Source organism: Chanodichthys erythropterus, chromosome 11, assembly GCF_024489055.1.
Source record: "Chanodichthys erythropterus isolate Z2021 chromosome 11, ASM2448905v1, whole genome shotgun sequence".
Lineage (NCBI taxonomy): Eukaryota > Metazoa > Chordata > Actinopteri > Cypriniformes > Xenocyprididae > Chanodichthys > Chanodichthys erythropterus.
Genome location: NC_090231.1, coordinates 50,048,607 through 50,064,813, shown reverse-complemented (window position 1 = coordinate 50,064,813; position 16,207 = coordinate 50,048,607). Strand labels below are relative to the sequence as shown.

At 43.9% G+C, this 16,207-nt stretch overlaps 1 protein-coding gene across 1 annotated transcript in view; it reads right to left on the bottom strand.

Moving 5' to 3' along the window:
- Nucleotides 1–16,207, bottom strand: part of LOC137030785 (mucin-2) — a 29,841-nt gene that overhangs the window by 3,494 nt on the left and 10,140 nt on the right. Inside the window, exons 26-29 of the mRNA XM_067401219.1 lie at nt 15,707–15,854; nt 15,575–15,618; nt 15,240–15,467; nt 95–14,347 (exon numbers count right to left, since the gene is read on the bottom strand). Coding sequence (XP_067257320.1) covers nt 95–14,347; nt 15,240–15,467; nt 15,575–15,618; nt 15,707–15,854 — 14,673 coding nt within the window. The remainder of the gene's footprint in view (nt 1–94; nt 14,348–15,239; nt 15,468–15,574; nt 15,619–15,706; nt 15,855–16,207) is intronic.

Genomic DNA, 16,207 nt, shown 5'->3' with positions numbered 1-16,207 from the left:
GAAATTGTGGATTTATTTATTGTTTTGGTTGTTTCAAATGAGGTTTCCTCTTCTAAAGTGGTTGTGGATGTAGTTGATGGTAGGCTTGTTTGACCAGTTGTCACCACCTTTGGTGGCCTGGTGGTGGACAAAGGTGTCTGAGATGTGGTCAATTCATTCTCAGTTACAGTCTCAGTTGTTGTTACTTCTCCAGTTGTCTGAGTAGCTGTAGATGATTTTGAAGTTGTGGAGACAATGATTGGAGCTGAAGTTTCTGTAGGTGGTTGGACAGTGGTGCTTCCCTCCTCGAAAAGGACTGTAGTGGATGGGGTGGCTGCTGTGGTTGTTGAAAGAGTTGTTTCAGCTTTGACTGGTTTTGTTGTTGAAGAAAGACCCTGAGTGGTAAGTTCATATGCGGTGGATGATTCAGCACTCACTGTTGTGGACACAAGTGTTGTGACTGGCACTTCAGTTGTCTTTGTTTGCGTTGTTGGTTGCATGGATGTAACAACTGGTACTGAGGTTTGTGTCTCTGGGAGAGATGTGCTTGAAGATGATGATGTCTCAGATGAAGTAGCTGTTAACTCTTCTAAAGTGGTCGTGGCTGTAGTTGTTGGTAGGCTTGTTAGACCCGTTGTTACCACCTTTGGTGGCCTGGTGGTGGACAAAGGTGTCTGAGATGTGGTCAATTCATTCTCAGTTATAGTCTCAGTTGTTGTTACTTCTCCAATTGTTTGAGTAGCTGTAGATGATTTTGAAGTTGTGGAGACAATGATTGGAGCTGAGGTTTCTGTAGGTGGTTGGACAGTGGTGCTTCCCTCCACGACAAGGACAGTAGTGGATAGGGTGGCTGGTGTGGTTGTTGAAAGAGTTGTTTCAGCTTTGACTGGTTTTGTTGTTGAAGAAAGACCCTGAGTGGTAAGCTCAAATGCAGTGGATGATTCAGCACGCAATGTTGTGGACACAAGTGTCGTGACTGGCACTTCAGTTGTCTTTGTTTGCGTTGTTGGTTGCGTGGATGTAACAACTGGTACTGAGGTTTGTGTCTCTGGGAGAGATGTGCTTGAAGATGATGATGTCTCAGATGAAGTAGCTGTTAACTCTTCTAAAGTTGTTGTGGCTGTAGTTGTTGGTAGGCTTGTTTGACCAGTTGTTACCACCTTTGGTGGTCTGGTGGTGGACAAAGGTATCTGAGATGTGGTCAATTCATTCTCAGTTACTGTCTCAGTTGTTGTTACTTCTCCAGTTGTCTGAGTAGCTGTAGATGATTTTGAAGTTGTGGAGACACTGATTGGAGCTGAAGTTTCTGTAGATGGTTGGACAGTGGTGCTTCCCTCCTCGACAAGGACAGTAGTGGATTTGATGGCTGGTGTGGTGGTTGAAAGAGTTGTTTCAGCTTTGACTGGTTTTGTTGTTGAAGAAAGACCCTGAGTGGTAAGCTCAAATGCAGTGGATGATTCAGCACTCACTGTTGTGGACACAAGTGTCGTGACTGGCACTTCAGTTGTCTTTGTTTGCGTTGTTGGTTGTGTGGATGTAACAACTGGTACTAAGGTTTGTGTTTCTGGGAGAGATGTGCTTGAAGATGATGATGTCTCAGATGAAGTAGCTGTTAACTCTTCTAAAGTTGTTGTGGCTGTAGTTGTTGGTAGGCTTGTTTGACCAGTTGTTACCACCTTTGGTGGTCTGGTGGTGGACAAAGGTATCTGAGATGTGGTCAATTCATTCTCAGTTACTGTCTCAGTTGTTGTTACTTCTCCAGTTGTCTGAGTAGCTGTAGATGATTTTGAAGTTGTGGAGACACTGATTGGAGCTGAAGTTTCTGTAGGTGGTTGGAGAGTGGTGCTTCCCTCCTCGACAAGGACAGTAGTGGATTTGATGGCTGGCGTGGTGGTTGAAAGAGTTGTTTCAGCTTTGACTGGTTTTGTTGTTGAAGAAAGACCCTGAGTGGTAAGCTCAAATGCTGTGGATGATTCAGCACGCACTGTTGTGGACACAAGTGTCGTGACTGGCACTTCAGTTGTCTTTGTTTGCGTTGTTGGTTGCGTGGATGTAACAAATGGTACTGAGGTTTGTGTCTCTGGGAGAGATGTGCTTGAAGATGATGGTGTCTCAGATGAAGTAGCTGTTAACTCTTCTAAAGTTGTTGTGGCTGTAGTTGTTGGTAGGCTTGTTTGACCAGTTGTTACCACCTTTGGTGGTCTGGTGGTGGACAAAGGTATCTGAGATGTGGTCAATTCATTCTCAGTTACTGTCTCAGTTGTTGTTACTTCTCCAGTTGTCTGAGTAGCTGTAGATGATTTTGAAGTTGTGGAGACACTGATTGGAGCTGAAGTTTCTGTAGGTGGTTGGACAGTGGTGCTTCCCTCCTCGACAAGGACAGTAGTGGATTTGATGGCTGGTGTGGTGGTTGAAAGAGTTGTTTCAGCTTTGACTGGTTTTGTTGTTGAAGAAAGACCCTGAGTGGTAAGCTCAAATGCAGTGGATGATTCAGCACTCACTGTTGTGGACACAAGTGCCGTGACTGGCACTTCAGTTGTCTTTGTTTGCGTTGTTGGTTGCGTGGATATAACAACTGGTACTGAGGTTTGTGTCTCTGGGAGAGATGTGCTTGAAGATGATGATGTCTCAGATGAAGTAGCTGTTAACTCTTCTAATGTTGTTGTGGCTGTAGTTGTTGGTAGGCTTGTTTGACCCGTTGTTACCACCTTTGGTGGTCTGGTGGTGGACAAAGGTGTCTGAGATGTGGTCAATTCATTCTCAGTTACAGTCTCAGTTGTTGTTACTTCTCCAGTTGTCTGAGTAGCTGTAGATGATTTTGAAGTTGTGGAGACACTGATTGGAGCTGAAGTTTCTGTAGGTGGTTGGACAGTGGTGCTTCCCTCCTCAAAAAGGACAGTAGTGGATTTGATGGCTGGTGTGGTGGTTGAAAGAGTTGTTTCAGCTTTTACTGGTTTTGTTGTTGAAGAAAGACCCTGAGTGGTAAGCTCAAATGCAGTGGATGATTCAGCACTCACTGTTGTGGACACAAGTGTCGTGACTGGCACTTCAGTTGTCTTTGTTTGCGTTGTTGGTTGCGTGGATGTAACAACTGGTACTGAGGTTTGTGTCTCTGGGAGAGATGTGCTTGAAGATGATGATGTCTCAGATGAAGTAGCTGTTAACTCTTCTAAAGTTGTTGTGGCTGTAGTTGTTGGTAGGCTTGTTTGACCCGTTGTTACCACCTTTGGTGGTCTGGTGGTGGACAAAGGTGTCTGAGATGTGGTCAATTCATTCTCAGTTACAGTCTCAGTTGTTGTTACTTCTCCAGTTGTCTGAGTAGCTGTAGATGATTTTGAAGTTGTGGAGACACTGATTGGAGCTGAAGTTTCTGTAGGTGGTTGGAGAGTGGTGCTTCCCTCCTCGACAAGGACAGTAGTGGATGGGGTGGCTGGTGTGGTCGTTGAAAGAGTTGTTTCAGCTTTGACTGGTTTTGTTGTTGAAGAAAGACCCTGAGTGGTAAGTTCATATGCAGTGGATGATTCAGCACTCACTGTTGTAGACACAAGTGTCGTGACTGGCACTTCAGTTGTCTTTGTTTGCGTTGTTGGTTGCGTGGATGTAACAACTGGTACTGAGGTTTGTGTCTCTGGGAGAGATGTGCTTGAATATGATGATGTCTCAGATGAAGTAGCTGTTAACTCTTCTAAAGTTGTTGTGGCTGTAGTTGTTGGTAGGCTTGTTTGACCCGTTGTTACCACCTTTGGTGGTCTGGTGGTGGACAAAGGTATCTGAGATGTGGTCAATTCATTCTCAGTTACAGTCTCAGTTGTTGTTACTTCTCCAGTTGTCTGAGTAGCTGTAGATGATTTTGAAGTTGTGGAGACACTGATTGGAGCTGAAGTTTCTGTAGGTGGTTGGACAGTGGTGCTTCCCTCCTCGACAAGGACAGTAGTGGATGGGGTGGCTGCTGTGGTTGTTGAAAGAGTTGTTTCAGCCTTGACTGGTTTTGTTGTTGAAGAAAGACCCTGAGTGGTAAGCTCAAATGCAGTGGATGATTCAGCACTCACTGTTGTGGACACAAGTGTCGTGACTGGCACTTCAGTTGTCTTTGTTTGCGTTGTTGGTTGCGTGGATGTAACAACTGGTACTGAGGTTTGTGTCTCTGGGAGAGATGTGCTTGAAGATGATGATGTCTCAGATGAAGTAGCTGTTAACTCTTCTAAAGTTGTTGTGGCTGTAGTTGTTGGTAGGCTTGTTTGACCTGTTGTTACCACCTTTGGTGGTCTGGTGGTGGACAAAGGTTTCTGAGATGTGGTCAATTCATTCTCAGTTACAGTCTCAGTTGTTGTTACTTCTCCAGTTGTCTGAGTAGCTGTAGATGATTTTGAAGTTGTGGAGACACTGATTGGAGCTGAAGTTTCTGTACGTGGTTGGACAGTGGTGCTTCCCTCCTCGACAAGGACAGTAGTGGATGGGGTGGCTGCTGTGGTTGTTGAAAGAGTTGTTTCAGCTTTGACTGGTTTTGTTGTTGAAGAAAGACCCTGAGTGGTAAGTTCATATGCAGTGGATGATTCAGCACTCACTGTTGTGGACACAAGTGTCGTGACTGGCACTTCAGTTGTCTTTGTTTGCGTTGTTGGTTGCGTGGATGTAACAACTGGTACTGAGGTTTGTGTCTCTGGGAGAGATGTGCTTGAAGATGATGATGTCTCAGATGAAGTAGCTGTTAACTCTTCTAAAGTTGTTGTGGCTGTAGTTGTTGGTAGGCTTGTTTGACCTGTTGTTACCACCTTTGGTGGTCTGGTGGTGGACAAAGGTTTCTGAGATGTGGTCAATTCATTCTCAGTTACAGTCTCAGTTGTTGTTACTTCTCCAGTTGTCTGAGTAGCTGTAGATGATTTTGAAGTTGTGGAGACACTGATTGGAGCTGAAGTTTCTGTAGGTGGTTGGACAGTGGTGCTTCCCTCCTCGACAAGGACAGTAGTGGATGGGGTGGCTGCTGTGGTTGTTGAAAGAGTTGTTTCAGCTTTGACTGGTTTTGTTGTTGAAGAAAGACCCTGAGTGGTAAGTTCATATGCAGTGGATGATTCAGCACTCACTGTTGTGGACACAAGTCTCGTGACTGGCACTTCAGTTGTCTTTGTTTGCGTTGTTGGTTGCGTGGATGTAACAACTGGTACTGAGGTTTGTGTCTCTGGGAGAGATGTGCTTGAAGATGATGATGTCTCAGATGAAGTAGCTGTTAACTCTTCTAAAGTTGTTGTGGCTGTAGTTGTTGGTAGGCTTGTTTGACCAGTTGTTACCACCTTTGGTGGTCTGGTGGTGGACAAAGGTATCTGAGATGTGGTCAATTCATTCTCAGTTACTGTCTCAGTTGTTGTTACTTCTCCAGTTGTCTGAGTAGCTGTAGATGATTTTGAAGTTGTGGAGACACTGATTGGAGCTGAAGATTCTGTAGGTGGTTGGACAGTGGTGCTTCCCTCCTCGACAAGGACAGTAGTGGATTTGATGGCTGGTGTGGTGGTTGAAAGAGTTGTTTCAGCTTTGACTGGTTTTGTTGTTGAAGAAAGACCCTGAGTGGTAAGCTCAAATGCAGTGGATGATTCAGCACTCACTGTTGTGGACACAAGTGTCGTGACTGGCACTTCAGTTGTCTTTGTTTGCGTTGTTGGTTGCGTGGATGTAACAACTGGTACTGAGGTTTGTGTCTCTGGGAGAGATGTGCTTGAAGATGATGATGTCTCAGATGAAGTAGCTGTTAACTCTTCTAAAGTTGTTGTGGCTGTAGTTGTTGGTAGGCTTGTTTGACCCGTTGTTACCACCTTTGGTGGTCTGGTGGTGGACAAAGGTGTCTGAGATGTGGTCAATTCATTCTCAGTTACAGTCTCAGTTGTTGTTACTTCTCCAGTTGTCTGAGTAGCTGTAGATGATTTTGAAGTTGTGGAGACACTGATTGGAGCTGAAGTTTCTGTAGGTGGTTGGAGAGTGGTGCTTCCCTCCTCGACAAGGACAGTAGTGGATGGGGTGGCTGGTGTGGTCGTTGAAAGAGTTGTTTCAGCTTTGACTGGTTTTGTTGTTGAAGAAAGACCCTGAGTGGTAAGTTCATATGCAGTGGATGATTCAGCACTCACTGTTGTAGACACAAGTGTCGTGACTGGCACTTCAGTTGTCTTTGTTTGCGTTGTTGGTTGCGTGGATGTAACAACTGGTACTGAGGTTTGTGTCTCTGGGAGAGATGTGCTTGAAGATGATGATGTCTCAGATGAAGTAGCTGTTAACTCTTCTAAAGTTGTTGTGGCTGTAGTTGTTGGTAGGCTTGTTTGACCCGTTGTTACCACCTTTGGTGGTCTGGTGGTGGACAAAGGTGTCTGAGATGTGGTCAATTCATTCTCAGTTACAGTCTCAGTTGTTGTTACTTCTCCAGTTGTCTGAGTAGCTGTAGATGATTTTGAATTTGTGGAGACACTGATTGGAGCTGAAGTTTCTGTAGGTGGTTGGACAGTGGTGCTTCCCTCCTCGACAAGGACAGTAGTGGATGGGGTGGCTGCTGTGGTTGTTGAAAGAGTTGTTTCAGCCTTGACTGGTTTTGTTGTTGAAGAAAGACCCTGAGTGGTAAGTTCATATGCAGTGGATGATTCAGCACTCACTGTTGTGGACACAAGTGTCGTGACTGGCACTTCAGTTGTCTTTGTTTGCGTTGTTGGTTGCGTGGATGTAACAACTGGTACTGAGGTTTGTGTCTCTGGGAGAGATGTGCTTGAAGATGATGATGTCTCAGATGAAGTAGCTGTTAACTCTTCTAAAGTGGTCGTGGCTGTAGTTTTTGGTAGGCTTGTTTGACCTGTTGTTACCACCTTTGGTGGTCTGGTGGTGGACAGAGGTATCTGAGATGTGGTCAATTCATTCTCAGTTACTGTCTCAGTTGTTGTTACTTCTCCAGTTGTCTGAGTAGCTGTAGATGATTTTGAAGTTGTGGAGACACTGATTGGAGCTGAAGTTTCTGTAGGTGGTTGAAGAGTGGTGCTTCCCTCCTCGACAAGGACAGTAGTGGATTTGATGGCTGGTGTGGTGGTTGAAAGAGTTGTTTCAGCTTTGACTGGTTTTGTTGTTGAAGAAAGACCCTGAGTGGTAAGCTCAAATGCAGTGGATGATTCAGCACTCACTGTTGTGGACACAAGTGTCGTGACTGGCACTTCAGTTGTCTTTGTTTGCGTTGTTGGTTGCGTGGATGTAACTACTGGTACTGAGGTTTGTGTCTCTGGGAGAGATGTGCTTGAAGATGATGATGTCTCAGATGAAGTAGCTGTTAACTCTTCTAAAGTTGTTGTGGCTGTAGTTGTTGGTAGGCTTGTTTGACCCGTTGTTACCACCTTTGGTGGTCTGGTGGTGGACAAAGGTGTCTGAGATATGGTCAATTCATTCTCAGTTACAGTCTCAGTTGTTGTTACTTCTCCAGTTGTCTGAGCAGCTGTAGATGATTTTGAAGTTGTGGAGACAATGATTGGAGCTGAAGTTTCTGTAGGTGGTTGGACAGTGGTGCTTCCCTCCTCGACAAGGACAGTAGTGGATGGGGTGGCTGCTGTGGTTGTTGAAAGAGTTGTTTCAGCTTTGACTGGTTTTGTTGTTGAAGAAAGACCCTGAGTGGTAAGTTCATATGCAGTGGATGATTCAGCACTCACTGTTGTGGACACAAGTGTCGTGACTGGCACTTCAGTTGTCTTTGTTTGCGTTGTTGGTTGCGTGGATGTAACAACTGGTACTGAGGTTTGTGTCTCTGGGAGAGATGTGCTTGAAGATGATGATGTCTCAGATGAAGTAGCTGTTAACTCTTCTAAAGTTGTTGTGGCTGTAGTTGTTGGTAGGCTTGTTTGACCCGTTGTTACCACCTTTGGTGGTCTGGTGGTGGACAAAGGTGTCTGAGATGTGGTCAATTCATTCTCAGTTACAGTCTCAGTTGTTGTTACTTCTCCAGTTGTCTGAGTAGCTGTAGATGATTTTGAAGTTGTGGAGACAATGATTGGAGCTGAAGTTTCTGTAGGTGGTTGGACAGTGGTGCTTCCCTCCTCGACAAGGACAGTAGTGGATGGGGTGGCTGCTGTGGTTGTTGAAAGAGTTGTTTCAGCTTTGACTGGTTTTGTTGTTGAAGAAAGACCCTGAGTGGTAAGTTCATATGCAGTGGATGATTCAGCACTCACTGTTGTGGACACAAGTGTCGTGACTGGCGCTTCAGTTGTCTTTGTTTGCGTTGTTGGTTGCGTGGATGTAACAACTGGTACTGAGGTTTGTGTCTCTGGGAGAGATGTGCTTGAAGATGATGATGTCTCAGATGAAGTAGCTGTTAACTCTTCTAAAGTTGTTGTGGCTGTAGTTGTTGGTAGGCTTGTTTGACCAGTTGTTACCACCTTTGGTGGTCTGGTGGTGGACAAAGGTATCTGAGATGTGGTCAATTCATTCTCAGTTACTGTCTCAGTTGTTGTTACTTCTCCAGTTGTCTGAGTAGCTGTAGATGATTTTGAAGTTGTGGAGACACTGATTGGAGCTGAAGTTTCTGTAGGTGGTTGGACAGTGGTGCTTCCCTCCTCGACAAGGACAGTAGTGGATTTGATGGCTGGTGTGGTGGTTGAAAGAGTTGTTTCAGCTTTGACTGGTTTTGTTGTTGATGAAAGACCCTGAGTGGTAAGCTCAAATGCAGTGGATGATTCAGCACTCACTGTTGTGGACACAAGTGTCGTGACTGGCACTTCAGTTGTCTTTGTTTGCGTTGTTGGTTGCGTGGATGTAACAACTGGTACTGAGGTTTGTGTCTCTGGGAGAGATGTGCTTGAAGATGATGATGTCTCAGATGAAGTAGCTGTTAACTCTTCTAAAGTTGTCGTGGCTGTAGTTGTTGGTAGGCTCGTTTGACCAGTTGTTACCACCTTTGGTGGTCTGGTGGTGGACAAAGGTGTCTGAGATGTGGTCAATTCATTCTCAGTTACAGTCTCAGTTGTTGTTACTTCTCCAGTTGTCTGAGTAGCTGTAGATGATTTTGAAGTTGTGGAGACACTGATTGGAGCTGAAGTTTCTGTAGGTGGTTGGAGAGTGGTGCTTCCCTCCTCGACAAGGACAGTAGTGGATGGGGTGGCTGGTGTGGTCGTTGAAAGAGTTGTTTCAGCTTTGACTGGTTTTGTTGTTGAAGAAAGACCCTGAGTGGTAAGTTCATATGCAGTGGATGATTCAGCACTCACTGTTGTAGACACAAGTGTCGTGACTGGCACTTCAGTTGTCTTTGTTTGCGTTGTTGGTTGCATGGATGTAACAACTGGTACTGAGGTTTGTGTCTCTGGGAGAGATGTGCTTGAAGATGATGATGTCTCAGATGAAGTAGCTGTTAACTCTTCTAAAGTGGTCGTGGCTGTAGTTGTTGGTAGGCTTGTTTGACCCGTTGTTACCACCTTTGGTGGTCTGGTGGTGGACAGAGGTATCTGAGATGTGGTCAATTCATTCTCAGTTACTGTCTCAGTTGTTGTTACTTCTCCAGTTGTCTGAGTAGCTGTAGATGATTTTGAAGTTGTGGAGACACTGATTGGAGCTGAAGTTTCTGTAGGTGGTTGAAGAGTGGTGCTTCCCTCCTCGACAAGGACAGTAGTGGATTTGATGGCTGGTGTGGTGGTTGAAAGAGTTGTTTCAGCTTTGACTGGTTTTGTTGTTGAAGAAAGACCCTGAGTGGTAAGCTCAAATGCAGTGGATGATTCAGCACTCACTGTTGTGGACACAAGTGTCGTGACTGGCACTTCAGTTGTCTTTGTTTGCGTTGTTGGTTGCGTGGATGTAACAACTGGTACTGAGGTTTGTGTCTCTGGGAGAGATGTGCTTGAAGATGATGATGTCTCAGATGAAGTAGCTGTTAACTCTTCTAATGTTGTCGTGGCTGTAGTTGTTGGTAGGCTCGTTTGACCCGTTGTTACCACCTTTGGTGGTCTGGTGGTGGACAAAGGTGTCTGAGATTTGGTCAATTCATTCTCAGTTACAGTCTCAGTTGTTGTTACTTCTCCAGTTGTCTGAGTAGCTGTAGATGATTTTGAAGTTGTGGAGACACTGATTGGAGCTGAAGTTTCTGTAGGTGGTTGGAGAGTGGTGCTTCCCTCCTCGACAAGGACAGTAGTGGATGGGGTGGCTGGTGTGGTCGTTGAAAGAGTTGTTTCAGCTTTGACTGGTTTTGTTGTTGAAGAAAGACCCTGAGTGGTAAGTTCATATGCAGTGGATGATTCAGCACTCACTGTTGTAGACACAAGTGTCGTGACTGGCACTTCAGTTGTCTTTGTTTGCGTTGTTGGTTGCGTGGATGTAACTACTGGTACTGAGGTTTGTGTCTCTGGGAGAGATGTGCTTGAAGATGATGATGTCTCAGATGAAGTAGCTGTTAACTCTTCTAAAGTTGTTGTGGCTGTAGTTGTTGGTAGGCTTGTTTGACCCGTTGTTACCACCTTTGGTGGTCTGGTGGTGGACAAAGGTGTCTGAGATATGGTCAATTCATTCTCAGTTACAGTCTCAGTTGTTGTTACTTCTCCAGTTGTCTGAGCAGCTGTAGATGATTTTGAAGTTGTGGAGACAATGATTGGAGCTGAAGTTTCTGTAGGTGGTTGGACAGTGGTGCTTCCCTCCTCGACAAGGACAGTAGTGGATGGGGTGGCTGCTGTGGTTGTTGAAAGAGTTGTTTCAGCTTTGACTGGTTTTGTTGTTGAAGAAAGACCCTGAGTGGTAAGTTCATATGCAGTGGATGATTCAGCACTCACTGTTGTGGACACAAGTGTCGTGACTGGCACTTCAGTTGTCTTTGTTTGCGTTGTTGGTTGCGTGGATGTAACAACCGGTACTGAGGTTTGTGTCTCTGGGAGAGATGTGCTTGAAGATGATGATGTCTCAGATGAAGTAGCTGTTAACTCTTCTAAAGTTGTTGTGGCTGTAGTTGTTGGTAGGCTTGTTTGACCCGTTGTTACCACCTTTGGTGGTCTGGTGGTGGACAAAGGTGTCTGAGATGTGGTCAATTCATTCTCAGTTACAGTCTCAGTTGTTGTTACTTCTCCAGTTGTCTGAGTAGCTGTAGATGATTTTGAAGTTGTGGAGACAATGATTGGAGCTGAAGTTTCTGTAGGTGGTTGGACAGTGGTGCTTCCCTCCTCGACAAGGACAGTAGTGGATGGGGTGGCTGCTGTGGTTGTTGAAAGAGTTGTTTCAGCTTTGACTGGTTTTGTTGTTGAAGAAAGACCCTGAGTGGTAAGTTCATATGCAGTGGATGATTCAGCACTCACTGTTGTGGACACAAGTGTCGTGACTGGCACTTCAGTTGTCTTTGTTTGCGTTGTTGGTTGCGTGGATGTAACAACTGGTACTGAGGTTTGTGTCTCTGGGAGAGATGTGCTTGAAGATGATGATGTCTCAGATGAAGTAGCTGTTAACTCTTCTAAAGTTGTTGTGGCTGTAGTTGTTGGTAGGCTTGTTTGACCAGTTGTTACCACCTTTGGTGGTCTGGTGGTGGACAAAGGTATCTGAGATGTGGTCAATTCATTCTCAGTTACTGTCTCAGTTGTTGTTACTTCTCCAGTTGTCTGAGTAGCTGTAGATGATTTTGAAGTTGTGGAGACACTGATTGGAGCTGAAGTTTCTGTAGGTGGTTGGACAGTGGTGCTTCCCTCCTCGACAAGGACAGTAGTGGATTTGATGGCTGGTGTGGTGGTTGAAAGAGTTGTTTCAGCTTTGACTGGTTTTGTTGTTGATGAAAGACCCTGAGTGGTAAGCTCAAATGCAGTGGATGATTCAGCACTCACTGTTGTGGACACAAGTGTCGTGACTGGCACTTCAGTTGTCTTTGTTTGCGTTGTTGGTTGCGTGGATGTAACAACTGGTACTGAGGTTTGTGTCTCTGGGAGAGATGTGCTTGAAGATGATGATGTCTCAGATGAAGTAGCTGTTAACTCTTCTAAAGTTGTCGTGGCTGTAGTTGTTGGTAGGCTCGTTTGACCAGTTGTTACCACCTTTGGTGGTCTGGTGGTGGACAAAGGTGTCTGAGATGTGGTCAATTCATTCTCAGTTACAGTCTCAGTTGTTGTTACTTCTCCAGTTGTCTGAGTAGCTGTAGATGATTTTGAAGTTGTGGAGACACTGATTGGAGCTGAAGTTTCTGTAGGTGGTTGGAGAGTGGTGCTTCCCTCCTCGACAAGGACAGTAGTGGATGGGGTGGCTGGTGTGGTCGTTGAAAGAGTTGTTTCAGCTTTGACTGGTTTTGTTGTTGAAGAAAGACCCTGAGTGGTAAGTTCATATGCAGTGGATGATTCAGCACTCACTGTTGTAGACACAAGTGTCGTGACTGGCACTTCAGTTGTCTTTGTTTGCGTTGTTGGTTGCATGGATGTAACAACTGGTACTGAGGTTTGTGTCTCTGGGAGAGATGTGCTTGAAGATGATGATGTCTCAGATGAAGTAGCTGTTAACTCTTCTAAAGTGGTCGTGGCTGTAGTTGTTGGTAGGCTTGTTTGACCCGTTGTTACCACCTTTGGTGGTCTGGTGGTGGACAGAGGTATCTGAGATGTGGTCAATTCATTCTCAGTTACTGTCTCAGTTGTTGTTACTTCTCCAGTTGTCTGAGTAGCTGTAGATGATTTTGAAGTTGTGGAGACACTGATTGGAGCTGAAGTTTCTGTAGGTGGTTGAAGAGTGGTGCTTCCCTCCTCGACAAGGACAGTAGTGGATTTGATGGCTGGTGTGGTGGTTGAAAGAGTTGTTTCAGCTTTGACTGGTTTTGTTGTTGAAGAAAGACCCTGAGTGGTAAGCTCAAATGCAGTGGATGATTCAGCACTCACTGTTGTGGACACAAGTGTCGTGACTGGCACTTCAGTTGTCTTTGTTTGCGTTGTTGGTTGCGTGGATGTAACAACTGGTACTGAGGTTTGTGTCTCTGGGAGAGATGTGCTTGAAGATGATGATGTCTCAGATGAAGTAGCTGTTAACTCTTCTAAAGTTGTTGTGGCTGTAGTTGTTGGTAAGCTTGTTTGACCAGTTGTTACCACCTTTGGTGGTCTGGTGGTGGACAATGGTATCTGAGATGTGGTCAATTCATTCTCAGTTACTGTCTCAGTTGTTGTTACTTCTCCAGTTGTCTGAGTAGCTGTAGATGATTTTGAAGTTGTGGAGACACTGATTGGAGCTGAAGTTTCTGTAGGTGGTTGGACAGTGGTGCTTCCCTCCTCGACAAGGACAGTAGTGGATTTGATGGCTGGTGTGGTGGTTGAAAGAGTTGTTTCAGCTTTGACTGGTTTTGTTGTTGAAGAAAGACCCTGAGTGGTAAGCTCAAATGCAGTGGATGATTCAGCACTCACTGTTGTGGACACAAGTGTCGTGACTGGCACTTCAGTTGTCTTTGTTTGCGTTGTTGGTTGCGTGGATGTAACAACTGGTACTGAGGTTTGTGTCTCTGGGAGAGATGTGCTTGAAGATGATGATGTCTCAGATGAAGTAGCTGTTAACTCTTCTAAAGTTGTTGTGGCTGTAGTTGTTGGTAAGCTTGTTTGACCAGTTGTTTCCACCTTTGGTGGTCTGGTGGTGGACAAAGGTATCTGAGATGTGGTCAATTCATTCTCAGTTACTGTCTCAGTTGTTGTTACTTCTCCAGTTGTCTGAGTAGCTGTAGATGATTTTGAAGTTGTGGAGACACTGATTGGAGCTGAAGTTTCTGTAGGTGGTTGGACAGTGGTGCTTTCCTCCTCGACAAGTACAGTTGTGGATTTGATGGCTTGTGTGGTGGTTGAAAGAGTTGTTTCAGCTTTGACTGGTTTTGTTGTTGAAGAAAGACCCTGAGTGGTAAGCTCAAATGCAGTGGATGATTCAGCACTCACTGTTGTGGACACAAGTGTCGTGACTGGCACTTCAGTTGTCTTTGTTTGCGTTGTTGGTTGCGTGGATGTAACAACTGGTACTGAGGTTTGTGTCTCTGGGAGAGATGTGCTTGAAGATGATGATGTCTCAGATGAAGTAGCTGTTAACTCTTCTAAAGTTGTTGTGGCTGTAGTTGTTGGTAAGCTTGTTTGACCAGTTGTTACCACCTTTGGTGGTCTGGTGGTGGACAAAGGTATCTGAGATGTGGTCAATTCATTCTCAGTTACTGTCTCAGTTGTTGTTACTTCTCCAGTTGTCTGAGTAGCTGTAGATGATTTTGAAGTTGTGGAGACAATGATTGGAGCTGAAGTTTCTGTAGGTGGTTGGACAGTGGTGCTTCCCTCCTCGACAAGGACAGTAGTGGATGGGGTGGCTGCTGTGGTTGTTGAAAGAGTTGTTTCAGCTTTGACTGGTTTTGTTGTTGAAGAAAGACCCTGAGTGGTAAGCTCAAATGCAGTGGATGATTCAGCACTCACTGTTGTGGACACAAGTGTTGAGACTGGCACTTCAGTTGTCTTTGTTTGCGTTGTTGGTTGCCTGGAGGTAACGACTGGTAGTGTGGTTTGTGTAATTGGGAGGGATGTGCTTGTAGATGTTGATGTTCCAGATGACGTTGTCAATTCATACTCAGTGGTTTGTTCTTCAGTCGTAGGAATTGTGGACACAGATTGTGATTCTGTGGACAGTGTTGTCAATATTTTACCAGTGACCGTTGGAAGCGTTTTTGTAATGGGTGCAATTGAGGTTTTTGATGTTATTGTACTTTGTGTCTCTATGGAGCTTTCAGTTTCTGTTGTTTTCTTTGCTGTCGTGGACAAGGACAGTGTTGTTGTTTGATCTGAGGATGTTGAAGACTTTGATGTTACATACACCTGTCGTTCAGTTGAATGTTTAATTTCTGCTGTAGAAGCAGTTAAAATAACTTCAGTTGTTGGTCTGCTTGTCAACTGTTCAGGCTTGTTGGATGTAGTGAAAACTTCATGAGTTGTGGTTGTTTCTTTTTCAGTTTCCGGAGAAGTGTATTCTGTGGTCATCAAGTAAATAAATGAGTAATTTAAATGTAAGATAAATGTAAAATAAGCATTTCAATAAGATAAATCTTAAAGTAATTATGAATAATAGCAAATTAATAATTTTGTGCTGAAAAAAAAAAAACATGTTCAGTGTTTGAATAATATAAAAATGCTACTCAGTTCTATTGTCTGGAGAAGTTGTTATCATTTGTAATTGAATGAAAATAATCACCGTTTATTACTACAAGTCTTCCCAGTATAACTAATGCATACACTTTGATTCCCAATGCATGAACCCTAAATATAGGAGCATTATATAAGGAAAAACCATTTACTACAAAAATGACCAAGTACCTGGGGTGCTGAAGACAAAAACTGTTGTCGGGGTTGGTGTTAATTTCTGTGTTGTGGTCAGAGGGGATGTGACAGTTGGAACAGCAGTCGTTTCACAAGGTGTCAAAGTCCTCTCAATAGTTCCATTGACTGAACATCTGCCTGTGATACATCCTCCCAGTCCATCCGTTGTGTGATAAATTATATCTCCAAAATTGTACTCTACATTGTTGTACTGGCATGTACATGCTATAAATGAAGAAAAAAAAAACATATTTAAAAACGTATATAATGAATGTAGATTCTGCTTTTACAATCTTCAAACTAAACTATAACTGAAATGCTAAAAGTCTTACCATTTACATCAAATTCACAGATAACACCAAACGATGAACAATAACTGCAGGATAAAAAAGCACAAATAGGATATTAAAAAACTATTAGTGACATATATAAAACATGAATAAGTGTAGAAAATATACACACACCATGACTGACAGTTCTCTGTGGTCGGCACCTGCTGGCCAATCTGATAATGTAACATGTCAACATAACAGCCACAATCTTCCTGTGTAACACACTTCATGTTATCCTCATCAAAAACAGGCTGCTCAGGAGGGCATTTGGGATAGCAACCTAAAATGGTTCAATGGGAAAAATATAAATCAAATAAAAAACAAACAAAAAATCCATCCGAGGCGATGTGAAGTTCATTTTAAGAATAGATTTCAGTGAATCAATTGTTGTGACAAATGAAGACATTGTTCTCTAACTTGTCCAGTTTAGGGGACAGCCTATTATATGTCTTTTTCATGATTCTGAACCAAGGTGATATTATGACTGACACATTTGCATGATTTTTTTTTATTTTTTTTTAAAGCTGCAGTAAAATCCCCAAAATTATCTCTTGGTTTTCTACAGTAGTAATTGTACACTGATTATGCATTATTTAAAAATATGTATTTAAAAATAAGTGTGACAAGACAAAA